A 24096-nucleotide genomic window follows, 5' to 3' on the forward strand; every position below is an offset into this window, starting at 1 on the left:
AGTCTTGTGCCGACGGAGCTTGGATCCACATAGAGCTCTTCCCAGAAATGATATGTACATACATACTCGAATCCTTCCAAAACGGAAAGATAGCTACCGCACCTGCCTATGGAGGACTTGGGAGGTATGATATTCCTGCGCCTCCGTCATTTGAGAGTGCGCTCGTCCTCATACCAGGCTAGGGTGTAATTGACAGTATCGTGGACGACTGCAAGCCGACTACCCGAGGGGAGAGAAACGAGCTGCACCATGAAGGAGAATGATCGACAACACGCGATGGGGAGAGGGGGACCGTTGAGACCGTTTGGACTGCCGCGCTACAGGCTTTTCGCCACTGTCCAAGATTTGATGACTCGATCCTGACATAGCGTTGTTTTCCCAGCCTCCTGAAAGACGCGGTGGAGCCCCTGTCCGATCGCTAGGGGGACGATCAGATAATCCTAACCGCAAAGGAACACGACCGGCGCCGCCATTGCTCAAGTTGGCAAGAGATTAAAGATCCGATCCCAATTTTAGTCGCCTGCACGCTGGGTCCTAGTGCTGTGAAGGATGCCTCTCCAGTATTCGATACGGGGACGGTTGCGTATGGTTCAACCGTTCTGGCTATTGGGGGGCGCTCTGGGGCATGCGCCCGGTGTTTCTGTCATCGGGTTGTATGTCTTGTTTACTACGCCGTGGTCATCCATCAGGCACGCCTCGTACGCAACAGACAAGAAACGCGCGGAAATCCTCCGGCCGTCCAGTCGATCCCGGTGGAATCCTGTCCACATTCCAACCTGCCAATACGTTGTATAGTATGCTGGCCACCTGCAGCGATGATCATTCGGATCCCTCGGGGCATCTCATGGACGGGGGTGACCAGAATAACAACGACAATCACACCTCTCGGACAGGAAGGAGACAATGCTGTATGCGATCCATCTCAATGCCCCATTGCACATCCACCCCAAAAAAGGGGTGGCACGCGTTGTGCTGAACACAGCACGATGACGACGGCGAGGCTAAATCCTTCGAGGAATCGCTCCCGCAGCACTGGCATCTCGAACGAGGCTTTTTCTTGTTAAACAGGCACCATCTGCTTGGGAACGGCAATTCAGCCGCGCAGGATTGGGCGCTTTACCCAGATCCTCCAGGGCTGCCTCGTTCGTAGCTGACGAAGAATACGATACGGGAAAGAACTTGCTACTAGTGAAATCGCCCATCCCCACGGCAATCCTAAATTCTACCAAGTGGAATCTATCGCACCGCGCATGGCAACCCACCCGCGCGACCCAGACAGCACGGTTCACGCCCTGGCGCAATGAAACCTCCGTGGGAGGACCGTTCCGGAACGCCACAAGTGTCAGGGATCTCTGCTCCTCCCCTGTCCCAAATTAGGGCCGCGCGCGCCCCGGTTTTCTTGCTTTCTTCTCGTCTTATTTATTTCTGCCTTTCTTTGATTACGATGTATTTCCAACCGTGGTGCTGGGAAAGCCAGACCAAGCCAAAGCCCGCTAAAAAAGGGGGCGCTTGAACTCTCCGCGCAATGGGGACTGATCCGGTAAGCCGTCCGATCTCGCGACCGAAACGAGTAAGTTGACAGCTGGGCTTTGCAAGGGTGGTTGGGAAGGGATGGAGAGAATGATCGATGATGGAAGGCAACCCGAAAGTTTAAGCTAATTTGGATGTCGGGGAATCTGACAGATGAGAAACCACGGAACGACGCGACCAAAGCAGAGCGCCAAAAGAAATGAAATATCTGCAGGTTATGGGGGCCGGGATCAGAGGCGACCCAGATCAGCCCCTCTGCTGCATTGCGACCGAAGGGGAATTGATGCCCTGTTGGAAGCGACGCCCATGATTCATGTCCTGCAAAGAGTTCGGAGGGAGCTCTTGTTATTGAATAATTGTTCAACGGTTTGCCTTTAGCCATATTACGCAGTATCGACTAAGTGTGTTACTAACGGTGACAATTCAACAGCTTCTGCACGTTCCGGTTCCCCAGTCTTTCCATGCGGGATACGAAACTTCCCCTTGCTATGGAGAGCAGGATACCCACACCGACGCAGAGGGAGCTCGTCTGGGCATCCTCCGAGGCTAGTTACTCATCGCTGATGACGATACGATAATGGTCCTCCCCGAGCCGTTCGCCTGGGATCGGTGCTGAATTCCCTAACCAGAGCACAACTCCGGGTCCATGGCCACAACTCCAGTCATGCGCACGATGGCCCGCAGATCCCGACAATCTGGATCTGAGAGGGGGTGGGAATATCCCCCGACAGCGACCAGGGGGGGGGGCAAGGAAAATTGAAACGGGCCACGATAGCACGCCGGACCGTTCCCAGACCCACCGCCCAGATGAGACCGGCTCGATCGGCGGGGAGGAGAAGGCGCGCAAGAGAGAGCGACCACCCCGTCCGTATCGCAAGCGGCAAGCTTGGGAGATCGTGGATGGAAGCGCTCCAGCCCCGGCCATTCCGGAGCCTCGCGGGCTCCTCGGGCGTACTGATAGTCCTGTTCTCGGTAGGACATTAGTATTGCCAGGTCAGCGCCGTCAGTATCATGCCCATCGCGGGCACGGCTAGCGAACCAAGGACACGCGCCGGTGCTTCCTGGGGCGATCCTCTGAGACAAGATGGGGAGATTGGCGCGTTTCGCTGCCGAGATTCCTGGCCCCCAGGCTGGACTGGCCGTTGTTTCGCGTCTTCCCTCCACTCATAGCGCTTCTGCTCCACGCCAACACCATCTTTGGCACGATACTAATGGGACCCGGCAAACCCACCGCATCTCCGGTTTTATTTTACTTTTCTTCTAATTTCGTTTTAGCGACCCACCGCGCCCGTTCCTGTCGGTCTATATACTAAATAATTGGCACACTAACTCAGTCCTGGGTTACTTTCCGCGGTGCAAATCCCGGGATTCCGGAGAATTTCTCACTCAAGGCCGCAGCGCGGCGTTGACCGGCACATTGGACGATGACCGGAACGCTGGGATGGGTTCATATCGGGTGTATCGAAAGATAAACATCCCGAGGTCATCGTACGCTGGACTTCTTATTCAGAGGAGGCTGTCTGCTTGATTAGCCATGCTGTATCTTTTGCGCCTTGACACTGAAAGTCCTGGCACGGGTTGCGATTGCACTACTGCCTACAAGCGGTATTTATGGCATGGATAGGTAAACCACCGATAAGCTTTACCGTGGAAGCCTTTCATCGCGCTTTCCTTTGGAGCTACTGGAGTTCTGCAGCGTATCCAGGCCAATAAGAGATTCCCGCGAGAAAAACCATCGAGCACCGAGGACAATTCATGCTGACGCTACTGGCAGAGAACCGTCTCGAACTGAGATCCCGCTACAGTGGGGATGCAGTGGATGCGACTATTGCTCTAGGTTCTCTATGGTCCGTCTTCCAGAATATCAATGTCCCAACGGTCTAGAGGATACGACATCAGAGGGTAGCAGGTGCGGTATTTTCGCATCGCGACTAGAATCACTTCCTGTGATGGCCTGCAATCGCGTGTCGGTGATGGAGCCGCTGCATGAGGGTGCGATGACTGGTCTTTTTTTCAGTGGTGCGTGCTCCAATGGGCTCGGTATGGGAGGTCGATCGAAAATTCCAGGTCGAGGTCGAGGTCCAGATCTTTGCTTTTCTTGGAATTTCTGTTACCCGAATGGACCACCTACATAGGCATTTCCTCCGTGCCCTCAATACTCTCCCGTGGCCGTTTCGGCGGTTAGAGAAACGGCAGGGCTGTCATGGGGGTGACAGCGCCAATGGTTTGGTTCGGTGGATATCCAACACCAGGACATGGCAAATCAAGTTGCGCGAAGCAGGCCAGTGGTGACAGTTGATCAGTCTTGCAGGAGCGCTAGGACGGGGAGTTCTCCAGTCGGCCCCTGAAGTTCAAGGCGGTGTCAAGGAGGGCTTGCTGCCTCGACTGGAGCTTGTCTGGATGACAGCTGGACCTGGCGGTAGCTGCGATGTCCGTGGTACCTCGTCCTTGTCCCTGACTCGTTATGCGAGATTGTCCTGCCAAAAGCACATCAACTGTGCTGCTGTTAAGTGATGAGCACCCATGTGCATCTATAGTCGTGCATCAGGATCCCTTCGGCTGCTCTCTCACAAACTCCTCAGGATCTAGTACAGCCTAACGCATGCTTATGCAGCGCAATTTCATGGAGATCAACACCCATTTTAGCAGAGTTCGCGTCGACCGACAGAGCTCGAGATGCCGGGGCACCGGCAGGGCAGCAACACCGGCGAGCTCGACAGCCTGGTTGATATCCTTGGCGCGTTCCCAGGACGGCCAGACCCGCAGTCGCTCAAAGTATACTCTTTGTTCCTAGGCCTCGTATAGGTGTTGGGATATCGGCGTGCGGGAAATCTTGAAACATTCAACCGTCTGAAGGTCTCAAGGCACGGTGTCCGATGCCAAACTCTGCGCCAGCAAATCCTTCGCACTGCACCACGGCCTTCTTGGACAGGAAGGAATTCCAAATTCAATCCACTCGAATGTAGGCACTCGGTCAGAATGAGCTCTGTATCTGCGGGAATTGATCAGGTCCAGCCCCTTCACAAACTTTAACACAAATCCAACACTTCGCCCGTTGGTAGATCTGGTCACCGGTTGCCGTGTATGTCATGTTAAGAGTTGCTGTATGCAAGCCGCAGGTGCAACACCTCCTTTGCGTGGTTTGACAGCTGCTAGCGCACGGGTTTCTGCATTACATGACAGCCAGTCTAGACCGTCTTAATCGGCCCCGAGGCGCTGCAAAGAGGAGAGAAGACTGAGTTTCGGTGACAGCTGCGCGACCTGCAAATCTGGAAATGGACTGACACGCCCATAGCCAAGTTCCATCGCTAAAAATGGCTGCGCATCGAGGAGCCAATCATCCCGGCGGGAGAAAAGGTATCCACCCGAACAGCCGTTGGTCTCCATCGCAGACCCAGGGGGGAGGTTGGACTCGACAGAAGCACCCGCGGAAGAGAACGGGAAATCGTGCCTTTTCCAGTGCCCATCGAGACGGGACGACTGAGATGAGAAAGAACAGCCACCCGGAGCTTGCATGTGCAGTATTCCTTGGGGTCGCGCCATCAATGCAGAGGCACCGGGGGCGCCAGGTCGCTCGCTCCAACAGGAAGGAGACTGGCTGAGCTAGTGGGCATCCGCGAAATGAGATAGATCCATGTGATCGCCGGCGACACCAGAGTAGGCGAAGGATCAGCAATCTTCAATCAAAGCTACCGCGGCGATGAGTGTATATGAGTGTATCCATGGGCAGGATCTGATGGGATGGATCCGCAGATCCATTAGGCCCTGGCCCTGGCGCGGAAGATGTCAAACCCTCCATGACAGCACAACGGGCGTGGCTGCGTCAGGTCTTCTCCACTGCGGCCGCTGTTCGAACGGCTCGAACAGTCAAGGGGCGAACGCAGGCTCCACTGAACGCCATGCGCCATGGAAACCATGCCCTGTTCTTTTGCTCTGATCCCCGTCATTAGGTTCCCGGTGTGCCGTTAATATTCGCGATTCCATAGCCGCCGGCTTGCTCGGAAGTGGAGTGTTGTTTCAGAGTGTTCGCGATTGGAGACGATACTTTGTTACTCGGGTCAATTTGACCACCACACGGGCATGCCTGGCCAGACGGCTCCAGTTGTCCGCGGATGTCTGTGGACGCTAATTAGAATAATCAGAATAGCCTAGTGTGGATGGAACGAAGGCGAGAAAAAGTACCGACGAATCCTGCCACCACTGGGGCCACTTCCTGCGGTGACCATGCGGATGTGGATTTGTCTTGCATCCGATAGGTGTACGGACGACTCTGGCCCTGCTTGATGAGTCCACAGCCAGAAGAGTCCTTTCCTGCAGCCTCCTCAAATCTACCAGGAGGCCAAGAATTGTGGCAATGCATCCACTGCATCCACTGCGTCCGACTACCAGTCATGTCGAGGATCCATGTGCCACCGAGGTGGTTAGCGCAGCGACAGTCACGATTACCTGCCTATTCAGTCCGCCGCTACAGTTCCAACCGGGACCTGAGGGGCACGTCAAATCCCGAGCCATGGGGAAGCCCCATCTCTTCTGTACTTTGGGCTCATTGGACGAGGGGCCATTTAGGCCGGGGTTGGTGAGAGATGGGCATGAACTCACAGGGCGCGACTGGCTCCCATTATGAGGCCGTCGCCTGTAGGCCACATATCTGAATGCAGGCTTCCGTATCAAGTGTCGTGCCATCCAATTCCTCCGCAATATGACATCTCAATCTGGGCCATGCTTATCGTGGGGAAATGCCCGCTGGGGCCGGCCCTAGTCTGGCCCACGCTGCACGTATGATACGACCCTGCTCCTTAAGCTTTGCCTGCAAGAAGATTTGGAATGCCTCACTCTGCCTTTGTCTTGGGACTCTTAAGCCTGGGATTCATATGGGTATTGATCAACATGGAAGGAGGGAAGTTGGTATGGGAAAGGATAGGTCTAGGTGCGGGTAGGAGTCCCCAGCAACATCCATGGCCCCGGGCCCAAATGCAATTTTTGCAGGAAACTACTAGATATGCGATATACTTTTGCTTTCCAAGTATTCCTCTTTGCGTGCACTAATAGTCCTCATCAATGCAACTATATTGGCCAATAGATTGTGGACCGCAATGCTCTCTATACCGCTATATTCACTGCAACCAACTGACTGTCAAGAATTCAATTCCCTATACTAAATGACACCTCTACCGTGTCAATTCCACCTCTTTTTTCCTTCACCAACCCCATTGCTACCTGCCAGACACAGTGAATGTTGTCCAGTGGTCTCACAGCCACGTGATTACGCGTCTACCAGAGCGCGGGGGATCCTCAAGTTCCCCCGCGTTCGACTCTTCCAATCTTGACCGACTCACCCTCTCCATCCTTCTCCATCCCTCGATCTTCTTTGATTCCAACAACGACAAAGTCCCCATCCATCATGTCCTCTGCAGTCAAAACTCTGGCTGATATTCCTTCTCTGTCCCTCCTGTACCGCCAGGGTGTGCTTCGTCCGGCCACATCTACTCTACAGCCGGTGCAAGCTCTTAATGATATTGTCTCCCCGTTACGTTACGACATCACAGCACTGAATGTACACAGTATCGTTAATGCTGCCAACAGCTCTCTTCTTGGTGGCGGAGGTGTGGATGGTGCCATCCATCGGGCAGCCGGCCCACAACTGATCGAAGAATGTGCACAGCTGAACGGCTGCGATGTCGGCGACGCAAAAATTACCCTTGCGTACAACCTGCCCTGTGAGCGTGTCATCCATGCCGTTGGACCCATATATCGCCGCGAGTTCAACCGGGACCCTAAGGGCCCCGAGAGGCTCTTGCGATCATGCTACCGACGCAGCCTAGAGATCGCCGTGTCCAAGAATGTGCGCTCCATCGCTTTCTCGTGCATCAGCACCGGAATATACGGATATCCCAATAACCAGGCCGCTCTCGTCGCTGCTGACGAAGTCCGCAAATTCCTCTCGGCTCCCGAGAACGCCGGCAAGATCGATCGAGTGGTATTTTGCCTCTTCCAGGATGAGGATGTGCGTGCATATGATACTGCGCTACCGTGAGTGTTTCTCTTTCTCTTGTATTGCTCATACACAGCTAACGATTCATCAGACTCATCTTCCCACCCACGGCTGCCGACATTCAGGCCGCCGGCAACGAGAACGCATGAAATGTATGAACGTGAATCCCCGGCTTTGATGTTCGACGCAGGCTATGAAGCTACGATAACATACGACCATGTACTTTAGATCTACTAAGCGTCTTTTTGATATTTTATGAGGCTCAATGGCGTTTATTGGTTGCTTTCATATTACCATCACCAAATGTTCCAATCCGAGTGATAAATTGCCTAGAATGCGTAGACTCGCTTTGTGCAACAGTCAACTAGGCACACTTTTTTTCTGCACTTTGCCTCTGGTATGCGCTCCAGGTATTCGTTTGTATAGTACTTGTGCCCCTAATATTTAATATTTATATATGTGAACTCTGTCTTTGACATTTAACATGGAATGCGATTTACTTAAAGCGTTGGCACTGGGATGCAACAAACACTGCAAACAGCCGAGCTCCGCTATCATTTCCGCAGCTTCATGATTCCGCTTCAACGGGCAGGTGTGCGACAATTCAATCACCAGGGATTTGATTTGAGTCTAGGGTCCTGGTGACATCCCTGTCAGCAAGCACCTCATCTGGGCACCTGCTAATCACAGCCCTACAACCCCACGATGTCCGCATCCAAACCACCGGCTCCGAAACCGCGCATCCTCACTCCACAAGCTGCCAAAGAACGCGCTGGCAAAGGCCCAGCTGCCCCCAAGCCTGTCCACCATGTCTATGAATCATTGTCACAGTCAGAAGTGCCCGCTGAAGGCCCCAGGCTAGCGCCGAAGAGCCGGCTCTCAACCCTCATCTCCGGCTTCCGACAACGCTACGCCTCCCTCCCACAACCAGCGCAGCGGGCCGGCCGGGCGCTACGTATCCTCGCCCCCCTTGTCCCTATCAGCATCTTCTTCTCCGAGTATGTCATGCAAGTGATGTGGGTGAAGGGGCCATCAATGACGCCCTACTTGAACGAGGACTACGACAAAATGCAGACGAAAAGCGATATGGTGCTGGTGAGCATGTGGCCCTGGGGCCGGATCTGGCCGTGGGAAAGGACACGCAGACTAGAGAGGGGGATGGTCGTCACGTTTCGGTATGTGACTAGAATTAGATGTGGCTAAAACTAGCTGTCCTGCCTTGTTCTCCCATGTTCGAGGATCCGAGCTAATGTGACTTGTGCATTTCTAGTTCGCCGGCCAATTCCTCTCATGTCGCTATTAAACGTGTCGTTGGACTTCCTGGCGACCGTATCACGACTCGCGAGCCGTGCATGAAGCCCACCCAGATTGTGCCTTTCAACCACGTTTGGTTGGAGGGAGATGCGGCTGATCCGCGCAGGTCGCTGGATAGCAATACATATGGGCCTGTCAGTATCAGTCTGATTACTGGCCGGGTGTTTGCTGTGTTGGGGCCGCGAAGACGGTGGTTGGATTGGACGGGTTGGGAAGCAGGCAAGGTGGATGGTGCCGGGCCGGAGAGTCCGTTCGGTGATAATTATCGGCAGGGTGTGCGTGATCGTGTCTTGAAAGAGGCTGTCAAGCTTGAGCAGCCGTCTCTCGACTGACGCTTAGAGTGCTGTTGAGATATCGCATACCTTGCCGAGTACTACTGGGAACTGTATATATGTGCATTTTTGGGATATCCGTTGTATTAGTATCATTAGTGGCGTGTGCTCGTGTGTACAAAAAGATAGAAAGAGAATGATCATGACCTGGAAACATGTCCAACAAGAGCAAAACAATCCCCGCTATATGCGTGTTCGTGCGGGAGAATATACAAATCATTACGAGGACTGGGGAACAATCCGGATGTCTTCATGCTTTTCTTCCTGGAGACGATCGATCTCAGATGAGATGCTCAACACCCAGCGGTCTTTTTCAACACGACTGCGTGCCTTGAACACGATCGTTCGGCCGTGTTTCCCCAGCGTTGACACATGGCGGAGGGACCGTTTCGCTGCACCCTGCGCATCTGTCTCGTGGGCTCGAAACAGACTCTTCTTGATAGGCTGCCAGATGACAAAAGTGATAGCCGTATCTTCATCACGGCTAGTGTAAACATCCGATGAAAGATAGATTCGTGGTAAAGCATGGTGACCTGGATTGTTGCTGTCGAACGTCTGGTTGGCGTACAGCAAGTCGGCCTCGGTGACAAGTCCGGAATAGATGTAACAGTCGCGAAGGTCAATGGTAGATTCATGCGCCTGGTGGATATGCGGAATCTCGACGCCGTTACTCTTGCGCAACGTATGACGGAAAATAAGAAGCTTCCCGTCTGAGAGAATGACATGGCATCGACTGAAGGTACCATGGCGCCGAGGCTTGCGATAGAGTTGGCCAGACATCTTGATTGTCCGACAGCCAGATAGTGCGCACATGTTGTGCAGATGCGGCGATGCCTCGGCTTTCTTCACCTCCCATTTCTTCGCAAACTGACCAATGATGGATTCCATCTCCTCGTCAATCTCCAAAAGCTTCAGGTTTCGTTGTCGCACAGCTTCGAGCTCGGCTGCATCGACGGCGCTGCGCATTCTCCAGTATTTCACTAGAGCATCTAGCCGTTTGACCCATTCGTCACGAGTGACAGAATCATGCGCTTGGAGGCGGATGACGAGGCCATTATGCAGTACCATTTCAAAGGTGCGGTCATCATCAAACTCCCTGGTTGCACCATCGTCCTGTCTGGAGTCTGTTGGCTCTGGGTGGAAGTTCACAGCAGACCCTCCTTGGATGTTGGGATCAGCAGGACTGCTCCCACGCTGGATGTGGCGTACTTCCCGAACTTTGCAGATATCGATGTATCCATCCGAATGACTGATATTATGTACATTGCGCTGAAGCTGGGCGTAAGCCTCTTCGTCGTGCTGTCGAACATACTCGGGATTTCCACTGGACAGCCATGCGATTTCACCATCCTGAATTGGGTATGGGTCGATCTCCCAAGACGTCGGAGCCTCGTTCAAGATCTGGCGAGACGAAGGTACATCCGAACCCTCAGTTGGAGCGAATTTCGGCGGTGTTGGGGGTAAAGCTTTGGCTGGTCGGCAGAAAAGCAGATAATGATCTTCGGTGAAGAAGTAGAGTTGTTTATAGAACATCTTGTTCCTTCGCTGGTGTACTCCTTTCTGGGATGTAAGCCGAATCAGGAAGCCCTCAACTGGCAGCGGTTCTTCTTCTTTCTTGTCTGCATGCTTGACCGCGGTAGAGTAGTGGTGCCGTGGGCGGAGTTCTAGTTCATGCGAGGACTGCATCGCAATTGTGCCATACATGTTCTCTTCGTTGGCTCCAAATACCCATTCAAGACGATCGTATCGTTTCCAGACAAGACCCATCTTTTCTGTTTTAGACCAAGACTTCAGCACTTCTGCCCACTCGGGACGACCTTCAAGCATTTCCATGCAGCCTCGGATGATGGCTGCAGCGGCAAACTTTTCCTCGGCTGCAGAGCGGCTGAGTATTGTGGTATGCTGGTTATCGTCCTGGTTCACTCCAAGCCGGGCCTCTAGTTGGGAGAATGGGTGCTTGAACACTAATGAGACTCCGAGATCTGGCACATGGATAGGAAGCTTGGTAGGGCGTCTCCATCCTAGCACCTGGCGAATAAAAGTGTACCACTCAGCAGCATGAGCGGAAGACTTGGGGCGAACGATATAAATTTTGGTGCCGCGTCTTCGAGGATGCCAAACCACAATGGATTTGTCGAGAGAGGAATACAGATTGACACTAGTGTTCCTGTGGTTCAGTCGCACTTCATAGTAAGGGGGTGTTTTATTGTTCGGGCTGTTCATATCGGGAATCACTCGAGTGCGGTACATCTGCAATAGAAATGGCGCGTGTTCGGCAGAGCTTTTTCGACAAACGACCAGGAATTCCCTCCATTTATCGATATTCCGAGTTTCCATCCGCAGACTGTCATTCTCGGAATAGTCGGAGGGTAGCTTCTCCTGCATTGACTCTTCAACCAGCACCAACATCTTTTCAGCCTTAATGATTTCACCATCCTGTACTTTTCGCCGACGAGGTCGGTTTGCAGAGATTGTGCCTTGAGTCTTCGCGATGCGGGAGCGTAGTCGTTGCTGCTTATCCATCAGATTATCATCCAGGTTATATTGAGCCATCTTCCTGGTGACTCGTCGCGGGAGTTTTCCGTTGTGCTTAGTATCTTCTTGTTCTGAACCATCTTCATCTTGAGGTACCTGATGCTCCAGTGTAAATCGAGAGATGCCAGAAGCCTTGCTCTTCAGCGTCTTCTGGTCTTTCTGCTTGCTCTTGAGAAGATGCGTGGTGGAGTCGGCTTCGCTTGCACCAGCAGATGCGGTTGAAATCAATGGACTCGCATTGCTGGGTCCTGCAACGCTGAAGTTGTTGGAGCTTTGCGATTGAGGTCGCTGTTCGGGGGGTGTCAAGCCCGTGGGACGTAGTGTCGATACGGAAGTCGAAGTTTGATCCGTGTCTGCATTGCTGGAGGCTTCTTCTCGGGCAGTGACAAAGGAGGACGAAGCGTTCCCATTATCATATATATTGTTATTCCATTTCGCGCTTTGTTTCGTACTCGGCCGCGGGGTACGGTCAGAATCTTCCTCGGAAGACTCGACCTCCTCCGACTCACCCACTGGATGGGAAAGAGTTCGAAGATCACCTGAGAGTTGTTCAATTGCTTCAGCCTCCTGCTCGGTGGCCGAAGTCTCCTCATCCCTCGAAGGTTCTTCAATTGTATTGGTAAAAGTGAGCGCAACATCCCCACTTTCCTCCTCAGTGTGTTGCTCGGACGGTCCAGCTCGACTGTCGGCATGTTGGGTATAGTGGGACGCAACGGGATCCACGGAGAATGAGAGAGTCTGTGAAGTGTAATTCCTAAAGCGGAGCCGTGATCGATACCAAGATTTGCGGTGGCCTTGTAACCAGCCTTCTGGAATTGGTCCGATAAAGAAGCGCCGGCTTGTCATATGCAAGTGATGGGCGGAGGCATGGCGCTGTAGATGGAAAAATCAATTAGCCCAGTGCCAATGGAGATTTCTGTGGAGTCTCAGCACCAACTTACCAGCTTCTGATCCGTAAAGGACCCAGTTTGTAGGCCTTGATAGGGTTCATGGTATGCAATTGTAGGAGAATCTGGCGCCGCGGGGCCGTTGTCCTGGTCCGGGGAGCTCATGGCACCCAAAATTCTACCCAGTGGGTGTGGATCTGGATATCAGTAGACTGCACATCCAGAGGGAGGATTCTGCAGCGGAGAAGATCAGGTACAGGGAGCGACGGTTCATAGGGCGATCGGTGAATCTCGATGCAACTGAAACCAATGACGTCGAGACGCAAACAGTGCAATTGGCTGCAGAACATGTTTGTGCCGTTTGCATGTGAGGGTCCAGGTGGATTGCGTGGCAAGCGGCGGTCAGGGGACAGTTGTTGACAGCTCCCCAGACTGTGGTTACTCTTACTCTTCAACGTTCCTCCAATTCCTCCTTTACATCATGGCTGCTATCCCTGCTGGTCAGACCTGGTTCGATACGCTGAAGAGGTCCTTTGCGGACGTCCCCATTGACGCGGCCAATGGCAATGCCATCTCCACCGCCGAGTTCCTTGAGGCCGCAGAGGCCCTAGTCAGCCTATTTGGTATGCGTGCTGTGCTACATTGGACATGCAGACCTCGAGACTAATGCAGGAATTTTCCAGATCACTTCGGCTCGGTGGCCTTTGGTCCTGTCAAGAGTGATTTGGTGGGTAACATTGATGTACGTCCCCCCCCCCCGCGGCCCCCCACCTCGCGGGATAGATCAATGGCACTGATACCTTCTCCAGAAAGTCAGGAACCGAATGACGGCAGCCCCTGCCGAGTCTGCGACACTCCAGGACCTTGTGCTGAATGAATTGAAGACGGGCAAGCATACTGCCACCGAAGGTTTGCTTTGGCTGGTTCGGTAAGTGCCACTGGGCTATCTCTCGCACTCAATTCATGGTCTAAACCTCTTGTCGAACAGCGGTCTCGACTTTACCTGCAAAGGTCTCGAACACAACCTTGAGAACGGCTCGGCGGAGCTGTCTGTCTCCTTCACCACGGCCTACGAGGATTCCCTCAAGCCCTACCACGGCTGGGTAGTGAAGAAGATCTTCGGCGCCGCCATGTCCGCAACCCCGTACCGGAAAAACTTTTATAAGAAGCTCGGTGATGACGACTCCAAAGTTCTTGAATCTATGAAGAAGGAGGTTGACGCTCTGAAGAATGTAGTCGGAATCCTGCAAGAGTTCCAGAAGAAGCCGGAGGCCCAGTGGAAGTAAATCTTGCCACGCAGGATCTTTGGGACCTTTGCGGTGTAGGAAATTTCTGTTGCAAATTTGATATGTACATATTGGATCTGCGTCTCCGTGAGCACGTAACTTTCTTTGATGAAGCGAATTCGCAATTAGCTTTGACCGTGGGTACTATACTTGTCGACGGGTGCATATCATTAGCCACATATATATATATGAAAATAAAGTATAGACTGGGGAATGGTTCTAGACGTCCGTCAGAACATACAAAGCCGAGCCTCACTTGGCAGTCCAATTTTAGTCCTCCCCGAGTCGGGTCAATCATTGGTTTCAAACCCTGTCAACGAAACGACTGAGGGACATGAATCGAAATCTTCATTGGTCTGCTCATGGACACCATGCACAACTCGGCAGTATCGAGTCAATTTTCTGAGTATGGCTGGCTAGTCGAGCATGACAGGCCCAGCTATCCAAACATTTCTACGTCTCCGCATCTCCACATCTGCACTTTGTCAATCTACGCTCTCTCCAAATAGAATTATCAGATAGTCTCCCACCGTACATGATCATGCAGATCATGCCTCGTTTACTCGGTATGATAGTGGAGCCTTTGGCCCTTGCCTTGATCGGTTTTCTAAAGATCCCTTTTTGCTGGCCGCTGGATGGCATGGATATCGAGCACGACTGCCAGCAACGTACATCATGGCAGTTTTGAATTTCCTATTTACATTGTGACCATGGAAAGACATGATGAAGCCTACCGCCCCCTCCCACGCGGCGCAGGTCCTCCTTGGACGTCTGGGGAAGTACATGACAATCACACCACCTCCCTTGACGTCGGATCACTGTATCGAGTGTGCACTCACATGTCCGGGTGGTCATCTTGATGAACAATAGCTTGTCCCCGCAACCCTTCTCAGCTCGTACATGGTTCAAACACCTTAGGACTGCCGACGCAGGTCGGAAAGGCGTGATGGTACTTTTTGGTTCCACTGGACACTCTTAGAAATATATGCTTGGCCGCTAGTGACAATATTTCCCAGGTTGCTCGATCTTCTGCTTTTACATTAAGGTTGGCCAGTCCCACAGTGGGAATCTTTCGACTGTGTCCAAATATATACCTGGGCCTCGTGCACATTGATTATCGTGATTATCTCCTACATACTATGACCGGAAGTGTGCACATAGGCGCTCAGAGGGATTTTATGTGCAGATCAATATCTATCACTGCTTTATATAAGCTCTTAAGTGCGACTATGAATTGACCAAGGGGTTAACTAAAAATGCGATCCTTGGCACATGCATACCTACCCTCGAAACCTCCAGGATTGTTTTATGTAGTCATAAGTTGAGCATCCCTCAACAGCCCAGCCGGGCTAGCTCAATCGGTAGAGCGTGAGACTCTTAATCTCAAGGCTGCGGGTTCGACCCCCGCGTTCGGCTTTTTTTTTTTTTTTTGCTTTCATAGAAAGAAAAAGTATTTATTTGTCTGTCCTGCCTGCCGCGCGTGCCCTCTATCTACTTACTACTCCTCCGCTGTATGTCAGTCATCAATACTTCGCAGGATCGCAATCAACCAAAATCCTACGGATACCTACCAAGGACGGCAGAATTTCTTAAACCCATCTAGACGCCAAATATCAATCAATCAATTAATCAATCAACATCCTATTAACCTGATGCAGCCTAACTAGTATGCGTAATGTAATGGCTATTATGCAGGCGCTTCGTCCGACCGAAGCAAGAATGCTATCCAGACGCCAGTCCCAGAGAACGACCGAATATAGACAAAAGATAGACGCCAAATACTCCTCCAGTAGTAGATACCGTAGAAGACTAAATATGCTAACTAGAAAATATGTTCAATTCCAGCAGTGAATGTATTATATTTATCCCAAGCCGCGCAACGCCTGGTGCTATGCACATATCATCATAAAGTGCCCGAGAACGCCAGTCGGACATGAAGAATGAAAACAAAAGAGAAAAGCCAGAAAGTAGATGGCCAATGATAAGACGCCATGCATCTGTGCACGATTGTATGTGAACGAAAGCAAAAGATAACCGACGCACTGCCTGGGCAGTGATCAAGTGTTGGCCTGTAGATTGCCCGTGTAGACACCTTCAAAATCCAAACCAGCAAGCATCCCATTGACTCGGTCGATTTCACGACTCAGGTCTTCGACATTGACAGCAAGGCTGCTGACCTCATCGAACTTGCGTCGGCGGTTGGCATCAGCGATCATCTCCGACACGAAGAACTTCTGCTCTTCCAGCACAATCAACCGCTCCCGCAAAGACTTCTCTTCAGCCTCCAGCGCAGAGACGGCGCTACTTGTATCGCTGGCAAGGCTGCTGGTACTTCCACTAGCAGAAACTCGGTTATTATATTTGATGGACGCAAGAGCAGGCTCCTGTGGCCGACCAGCCGGTGACCCGTTGACTGTGGTGCTTGGGGACGATGTCCCACTTGGTATTCGGTCCCCAACTGATGACGCATGCTTCAGAACTTTGGGTAGAGATTTCAAGGGCAGCATATGAAGATGGAGAAAATTGCTGGCTTGTTGATATATGGCCTTCTGTAATCGTTGTTGGGTAGGGGAATTGGTGGGCAAGTCGCGGATTCGTCGAGCTGCGACATCATACTTTGCAAAAGAATCAATGAGTCGCTTGCGGACTTTGGAGGCATCTGCTATCTGTACTGAGGATGGCGGACGTCGTGGGTCCCTAAGATATCATAAGGATGTGGAAGCTTCGACTTGGATGTTCTGACTTACTGTAACGCCGTGAGGAGCTTTTGAAATTTAGGTAGGTGAAGACGAATACCCCTCTCAAATTGGACAAGGTTCTCATACGCCCTGACGTCAGGGGGCTTTCGTGAGGCATCTGCTTTGAAATCTCGATGGTTGAATAATGTGGCCTTACAATCCTTGCAAAGCCTTACATCCACATTGATCATGTCGCTTCCGATAGCCTTTTCGGAGGCCGTTTTCGAGACTATTGAGGGTTAGACACAGCTATCACGCAGATGGGAAACGGGAAACTCACGAGGCGCGACGCTCAAGCCTACCTCACTAGAGCAGCCAGTACTAGGATCGCCGCAAACTACCCGTCCACAAGTTCTGCAATGATGCCTCCGAAAAGAATATCCAGAGAAATCCTGCTGACAGAAAGGACACCGCGAAACGTTCGCATCATCTTGCCAGGTAACTATGGTTTGCTCCACAGCCTTGCGTTGATCATTCTGCCATGAAAGGGAAAACAGCCTGGTTGCACTGTTTTGGATTTGATCAGGCGGAAGACTGGCCAACATTTGCGTAAGACGCGTTAACCTTTTCTCAAGCCGCGAAACCTCGAGAGTATCCTTGTCGACCATTTGTTTCCTAATGGATCTGAAAAAACTGGTCTGATCCCTCGTAGCTCCTGTTTGAAATGAGCGCTGTACAAAGGGAAGATGCTAGAATCCAACCTACCGGTGTGGTCATTGTAGCCTTCTCTGGACTTATAACAGGTCTCGCATACTCGAGCCCAGATACCTCTCACTGGTTCATGCTGAGCTGACCGCGATAGCTTCATTTGGTACATTGTATGTTCCTCGCAGAAAAGCTTTCCACACATGCGACAGTTCACGCATCCATTGGTGGCGTTTAGTCGTTTCCCACATAATGGCTCCAAGCAGGTGTCATACAGACATCCAGCCTGCCAGTGTTCCTTTGTGATAAGATCTTCGGGGTCTAGCAACATCGGGGTCTCGGATGCTCCTGCATGCACTGCGAGCGGGCGACTCGGGATGGGGGCTGTTTGATTCTCATTTGATTCAAATACATCCAGACCCTTGAGTTTCTGGTTGAGGACCGCGAGAGGTTGAAACCGCCTGGCCTTCTCCATCTGTACCTTGAACCAATCCTTAACCTCATCTTGTCGGTCGTCTTCTAAATTCTGATGCACGTCGTCGAGGTGCCTGCGGACAAGGTCAATCAGCGCTGCGTGCGATTTGTAGAGTTAGAGCGAGGGGCCGAAGGGTACCTATTTAGCTGCAGCAAAGTCACCTAAAGGAAGGCTAGCATCAGATTCCTGTTATGGTAAGAGCAGACTGGCGCATGGGGACCAAGACGTACCATCTCCTCGCTGCATATGGGGCATGAGAGCTGAGCCCCGGGAGCGGCCGGCGCCGCGGATATCGAGGTATCGCCATTATCCAGGGAGATTCGTGAGGTGAGATCTTGAGCCTCTGATGAGAACTGGGAGGCAGAGGTCTGGGAGCTAAGAGAAACGCTGCTCGCGGTCGGCGAAAGCACCCTTGGCTTCGGCTGCGGGGATGGAGCAGAGGAGAGCGCGCTCGAAGTGCCCAATACACGACCTCCACCGAGCGTCCTCCGGGACATGATTACGAAGTCATGAGAAGCCGGAGGATGGTATTGAGAGCTGTTTCAGTCCAACATCGAGTTGGCTGCGCAGGATGAGGCGCCTGGGGCGGACGGTTGGAGTCTCTGAACGGGGCCGGTGACGATGCGGTGGAGCCTCGCGGGTACTAGCCTGAGGCACCAACAAAGGTACCAGAAGACATCTATGGACACACGTGGAGCCTTTGATCGAATAAACAATAATGCCGGAAAAGGATTAATCGATGGAATATTATTCTCAAATTACATTTAAATCCTTGATATCACCTTTTCCAGGGCAAATTTCGCATTTGTACTCGACTCGTGACGATCAGGTGATTATTTAGCGCCCCTGGAAGACAGTCATGTAGAGACATGTATATTCAACTACATGTACCAGTTTCATTACCTTGCGATTCCTTCTAGTCTATTATATCGAAACTTATTATGGATGAATAGATGCTGTCATAGAGACGAACGAAGAACAGAGCGATTGTTGATGAAATGCCAGAAATGCTCGTGTAACGATTGTGATATTTTCTTGACAGCTAAAACAAATGAATTTTTTTTTTGCTCTGGCCTGGTTGACCTTTGTCGTTTTGCTCTTTTTTTGTTTGTTTTTTGTTTTTTTTGTAGCATCCTTATCTTTGAATTCATGAGAAAAGCCTGCGCTTTATATACAATCTTGGGTCAAGACCCAACACAGATCCTCCCATAACTGCTAACCCTCTTTTACCGCTCATAGTCACGGTGATAGCTGGTACCGGTATTGGGGTTGTCATATTCCCTATGGACGTGAGCGGTTCCATCGTCGCGGCGGTCAACATCGCGGTGTCGATAGACGCCACTGGGGCCTAGACGCTCGCGATGGTGCCGGCGTGAGCCATCCGTGCGGTAGTCGAGGTGCTGGTCGTAGGCTCCGCTGCTAGGATCGTAGGAAGTTGTTCCATAGCCGGTGTCGTAAGTACTGCCGTAGCCGAGGCCGGTGGTATCGGTGCCATATCCCGTCGTACCGTAGTTGGTGGAGCCATATCCGGTAGTGCCGTAGCCTGTGAGGTCGTAGGTTCCGCCGGTCGTATCATAGGTCGTTCCAACGGTGTCATAAGCGGTTCCCGAAGGCTGATAGTCGCTGGCGTAGCTGGTGGTGTCTCCGTACCGGCGGTCGGTCATCTTGGTGATTCAACTTCGATTGAAGTTGCAAGAGGGACTTTTTATAATAGTGATGGTTATCGTTGAATTTTGATCTGAATGATGCCCTTAGATCCTAGCAAGATGGTTGCCCTTATATTTGTGCTCGTGGCGGTGGACATCATTCTCATGACTACGTTCTGACATCACAGAGCTGATATCAAAAAATTGCCAACGACGAGGCAACATCTGTGGTTGGGCCAAATGAGAAATGAACGCGCCATGAGAATTTGGAAAAGTTCGTGATTGACTCAATATTCTGGGGAATATGGTTCCAGAACGTCGCCTGAAAGGCGAATAATGGCGAGTTGCTTTTCTGGTTGTAGCCTCCCTCAAACTGATAGCAGCACCCACGCCACCTTATTCCAAAAGTCGCGAAATTTGAGGTGTTGACAGATACTGGAGCGAGGATGGACAACTGGATGACCTAGGATTGGTGGTTGCGACTGGCAAATTATTTTGGCTGGGCGTTATTTCCACTTCTATAGAACACGATAATTTAGTCTATAGTCCAAGGAAAGAATACGTATATCGCTATGGCTGTATTCATGTCCATCCGACTAACAAACAGACTTCGGAGCCACTGCATACGGGCAGTGGTGGCGATGTGGATTTTGAGGCGGGAGAAGAAGATCGAAAACCATCTAGTGTCTATGGAATGAACCAACTCACGGAGGCTAGCACCCAAATACATGGTGAATTCAACTTTGAGAATTTAAGAAATGAGAAATAACTATCCAATGATGCACTTGCTATACACAAAGTCATATTGTCAAGTCCTGATTGATTAAATGCTGCTTGATTCCCCGTACAGGACCACACCAATTGCACGCGCACGCCTAATTTCTTCTTGCGATGGTGCCTCACGCGAAGTGAGAATATCTGACATTCGCCTTTCCCAGTAACCCGCTATGAACTCTGGCAAGGAGACCGCCTGCTTTCCATACTCCGAGAGTAGTTCAGTTAAAATATTTTCAAACTCAAAGATTTCCTCTCTCTGATCATCCTGAATATCTTCAATCTCGTCTGGATCAACTTGAGTATCACCACATATGCAGGTGTGGGTGATGCCCAATTGATGAAAAGTAATAAGGCGAAGCACATCAGGAGCCAATCGATCGAAAAGACTTCCTGGTGACACTGGCTCTAGATACCCGACAAGGGTCCGAAACTCCCTCAACTCGAACAATACCAACCAGAGGTCATTGATATTGGGACCTGTGATTTTCCAACGGGAGGGTAACAGACCCTTGAGAAATCGGGAAAGTGCACTGCATCCCATGGGTGAGCAAGGACAGAAACATGAGTCCTGAACATCGTCGAGCAGAACCAAACGTATCAGACTTTTGCATCCCTCGCTCATCTCACCGAGACCTGAGTCATGGTGAACGAGCCCTTTCTCTCCAACCCACAAGCCAAAGTCATGGCTGAAAAGGTGGAGAACAGGGGAACCATTCACTTGACGATATATATCGGCACCTTTGCTGACAAGCCATTCGGCTTTTCTCAAAAGTTTCTCAGGTTTATCTGGAGCGAGGGAATTACGAACCAGAGATGTTCGTCTGTCACAGTCCACCTCGTCGATGTCCCGAAAACCGGCATCCCATAGCAGATCTGCCATGCGAAGGTTTTCTCCGATGGAAGCATAAACCAACCATTCAGCAGATTCCGCAGGGTGGTCAAGTTCGACAAATCTGGCTTGCAGTCGTCGATAGGCTTCGGGGGCGTTGTAGCCTATAAGGCAATCAGGTCGCACATGCAGCTGAGATAACTCTTCGCTGGTTAAATGTGTCTCGAGAAGAGTGTGCAAACGTCTTCTTCGACCAGCAAGCGCTAGAACGAGATTCTCCATAATTTTCTGATTGCCTCCTATGCTAGCCCGTTCAAAATGTGCACTCGTCAGTGGGAAAATGTTTTTCTCGACCAGAATTTTTACACTTTCTGGGACCTCCATATCGATTGCGATCTCCAGCATATCTGCGTCAGGAACATAACCAGCCTGAAGAAGCAGAGAAAGACCTTCGGGCCAATGTACATAGTGAAGCATTACTCCTTCAAAATCGATCTTTTCTCTTAGCGCTTGGCGAAGTGCAGGTTCGGATTTGTAAATAAGAGGGGCTAGCTCGTCTGGAATGTCGATTTCTGCTCAAATTAGCATTTCATCACCTAATATAGCGAGAAAGAAGAGTACCTTCAGGGCTGTATCTATGGGAATATTCCAAGAGGGTCTTTACTAAGCAGAATGTGCTGACGATGTCGTGAAGATATCGTGACTGAAATCCCTCAAAGATCGTCTGATTACTTGCTCTGAGCATATCCGAGAAAATCTCCATAATTGCCGGGGGATAGGGATGGGTCAAAGGATTATTCAGGAATTCAGGAATTTGAACGAATCGGTCCGCAGGACTGTGTCCATAATCATCCACTACATGTGGTTGAAGACCCAGTTGGAGAAGATTGTTGACGAATGTGCGCTTCCTTTTTTGCCTTGAAGCGTCTGAATCATTGAAAGCCCAGCTCCAACTGGCAACAACCTTAGAGTGGTGATTAGAGAAATGAATCCAGAAAGGTGAGGTGACTCACGTGTAGCAATGTAGTCCCATCAGGAAGGGTGTCGAAAGGAGATGCTTTACCCTGTTGAAATAACAGAGATAGGTTCTTGACAGTGTCTTGCAATACGACGTTGGAATATGCAAGTTGGCTGTTCTTTTCGGTGTTTTTGAGTAGAAGAAATGCTGGTGAATCTTCCGGCACGACTGGACGGAAAACGAGGTTGGGGGTAATAGAAAAACCCCCAGCTCCCCTGGTGACTTCCAAGGATGCCTTTACAGAGAACCTCAGAAAGGCATTGCAAAAGGTCCTTCGAATCTGGAGTGAAACCAGACTTTTGCTTGAGCTGTGGCGAGGGCATCTGGCAAAATGAGACCCGCCGGTTTTGAACCCACTCCAGATTGAAGTGTCACTGCCTGAACATGTACACCGATTCTTGACAGTTGTCACTGGAATTTCCACTTTTTCATCCACAAGCGTATCCGTATCTTCGTCAACATATTGTTGTTTGTCTAGGAGGGATCGAAGCAAGGCAGGTTGTCGGATGGGCTTCTGGCCGTGGCGAATGATGTCGATTTCCTGTAATCGATTGTTAGCTACTTCTGAATGGTTGAGAGGGCCCGGTATCTTACCATATCAGCTAAACGATCCTCAATCAGACCAATCTTGTCATTCGAAAGTTCTTGCTGATTCTCCAGACCTTGAACCAGGTTCAAAACTTCGCCCGTGTTCGAAGCACTCGACCTCGAGTTTGAGAGCAGCAAAGCTAGGTTTCTCCCAATCGCAACTGAAATTGCCCTAAATAAAAGCTTGGTGTTAGCTGCTAGTATGATAGTTTTGTGAATATTGGTCTGTCCTTCTCACATATTTAGTGCCTGTAGCACAAAATTCAGCTGCCCTTGGAACTTGTCCATAGTCGCCAACAGTCTATCCAAGGTCGCACGTCGAAGGGGGAATATAATATGGTCGAGTTTCTGAGCCACCTTCTGAAACCTTCTGACAGGGGAGTCTTTCTGACAGCCTTGAAGAATTTTTTCCAGTTCCTCAATATTTGGCTTGCATTGTTCAATAGTTCTCGCGGCAATTCCGCATTCAGGCTGAAGGGAGCCGTCTAACTCTTGAATATCCACAAGCCTTTTCTTGATCAGCTGTAAGATCTCCCCAATATTCTGAACTTGACATGATGCAGCCTGCGTCTCTTGTGAGTACGATTTGTAGGATGCATAGTAAGAATTCAGGCCCTGGCAGACGCTGAGGCCCAGCGATATAACGCCCATGGCGCTACTTGCCAGGGAGAAGGGGTCACCCATGGTGGAATGGAATATACAATGTGGGACATGAAGGCTATAAAGAATAACTTAAGTTCTAAAACCAAGGATGAGAAACTTGACCCTGCTACCTGGGTAAAACGAGTGATCGGTAAGGCTGGATCGTACTTAGCCGCCCACCACCCTCGGGGTGGGTTGTGCTTAGCGCCCGTCTCCATCTATTGACGTGGCAGTGCAGATAGACCGAGCAAAAGTACATACATGTTTGTCTCTCAGGGCTCGCCTAACTTGCTCTTCCACGGATCTGATACAGAAAATGTCACACGACGTGGAGTCAAGGAGGAGAGAGTGCTCATAGGGTTTCTGTTGAACGCGCGGGCAGACGAACCGACAAACTGAAACGAAGGCAATGACCCTAGGGTACCCCTAGTCGTACTTAGTTAGCACTGCCACTCCCAAGAAAAAGACCAGTGAAGATGACTGGGGGGCACTCTTCTCAGATTTCTACTCAAGTAGGAGACGACCGAACGACCCGTAAAATCTATTTACGTGGTTTTGTGTGCGTATGTTGCCTAGCCATGAGAGAATTGTCTCAGAGACACCGTTAAGACCAATGGAAAAGTCCAAGATAGACAGCAAATTTAGCAAGACGACATAGTTTCACAGGCATGATGTTATCCAACACTCACCGTTGCACTCTTATCAATTCCGATTCTTGCCACCTATCACTCACTCTAAGTCAATACTGTCAATGTTGATACTACTTTTTTTTTTTTTTTTTTCCATTTTTTTGTTTCCTTCTCTTATCTTTTCTTTTTTCAATTATGAATAGGACCCTGGGTATTTTCGATAACCATTTCGA

At 50.9% G+C, this 24096-nt stretch overlaps 8 protein-coding genes across 8 annotated transcripts; 3 read left to right on the plus strand and 5 right to left on the minus strand.

Moving 5' to 3' along the window:
• Positions 1–5476: 5476 nt before the first annotated feature.
• On the minus strand, positions 5477–5779 carry N7459_000228 (uncharacterized protein; the record flags this gene model as incomplete). Its single annotated transcript, XM_056939413.1, has 2 exons — positions 5477–5655; positions 5713–5779. 2 exons carry the CDS (start codon positions 5777–5779, stop codon positions 5477–5479), a joined length of 246 nt encoding a protein of 81 aa, XP_056803693.1.
• A 1152-nt stretch (positions 5780–6931) lies between these two features.
• N7459_000229 (macro domain-containing protein) lies at positions 6932–7564 on the plus strand (the record flags this gene model as incomplete). Its single annotated transcript, XM_056939414.1, has 1 exon — positions 6932–7564. The coding sequence occupies one exon, from the start codon at positions 6932–6934 to the stop codon at positions 7562–7564; it is 633 nt and encodes a 210-aa protein (XP_056803694.1).
• Positions 7565–8227: 663 nt separating this feature from the next.
• On the plus strand, positions 8228–9168 carry N7459_000230 (putative mitochondrial inner membrane protease subunit Imp2; the record flags this gene model as incomplete). The annotated part of the gene is made up of 2 exons (XM_056939415.1): positions 8228–8697; positions 8793–9168. 2 exons carry the CDS (start codon positions 8228–8230, stop codon positions 9166–9168), a joined length of 846 nt encoding a protein of 281 aa, XP_056803695.1.
• Positions 9169–9387: 219 nt separating this feature from the next.
• N7459_000231 (sporulation-specific 71 family protein) lies at positions 9388–12755 on the minus strand (the record flags this gene model as incomplete). Its single annotated transcript, XM_056939416.1, has 2 exons — positions 9388–12576; positions 12645–12755. 2 exons carry the CDS (start codon positions 12753–12755, stop codon positions 9388–9390), a joined length of 3300 nt encoding a protein of 1099 aa, XP_056803696.1.
• A 316-nt stretch (positions 12756–13071) lies between these two features.
• On the plus strand, positions 13072–13876 carry N7459_000232 (GLTP domain-containing protein; the record flags this gene model as incomplete). The annotated part of the gene is made up of 4 exons (XM_056939417.1): positions 13072–13213; positions 13274–13332; positions 13400–13518; positions 13579–13876. 4 exons carry the CDS (start codon positions 13072–13074, stop codon positions 13874–13876), a joined length of 618 nt encoding a protein of 205 aa, XP_056803697.1.
• A 2057-nt stretch (positions 13877–15933) lies between these two features.
• N7459_000233 (uncharacterized protein) lies at positions 15934–18231 on the minus strand (the record flags this gene model as incomplete). Its single annotated transcript, XM_056939418.1, has 5 exons — positions 15934–16573; positions 16624–16843; positions 16895–17269; positions 17320–17785; positions 17965–18231. 5 exons carry the CDS (start codon positions 18229–18231, stop codon positions 15934–15936), a joined length of 1968 nt encoding a protein of 655 aa, XP_056803698.1.
• A 729-nt stretch (positions 18232–18960) lies between these two features.
• N7459_000234 (uncharacterized protein) lies at positions 18961–19398 on the minus strand (the record flags this gene model as incomplete). The annotated part of the gene is made up of 1 exon (XM_056939419.1): positions 18961–19398. One exon carries the CDS (start codon positions 19396–19398, stop codon positions 18961–18963), a length of 438 nt encoding a protein of 145 aa, XP_056803699.1.
• Positions 19399–20203: 805 nt separating this feature from the next.
• Positions 20204–23276, minus strand: N7459_000235 (uncharacterized protein; the record flags this gene model as incomplete). Its single annotated transcript, XM_056939420.1, has 5 exons — positions 20204–21558; positions 21608–21950; positions 22000–22545; positions 22599–22764; positions 22831–23276. 5 exons carry the CDS (start codon positions 23274–23276, stop codon positions 20204–20206), a joined length of 2856 nt encoding a protein of 951 aa, XP_056803700.1.
• Between the last annotated feature and the right edge of the window lie 820 nt (positions 23277–24096).

Source organism: Penicillium hispanicum, assembly GCF_028827665.1.
Source record: "Penicillium hispanicum strain IBT 35686 chromosome Unknown utg000001l_segment0_segment0, whole genome shotgun sequence".
Classification (NCBI taxonomy): Eukaryota; Fungi; Ascomycota; class Eurotiomycetes; order Eurotiales; family Aspergillaceae; genus Penicillium; species Penicillium hispanicum.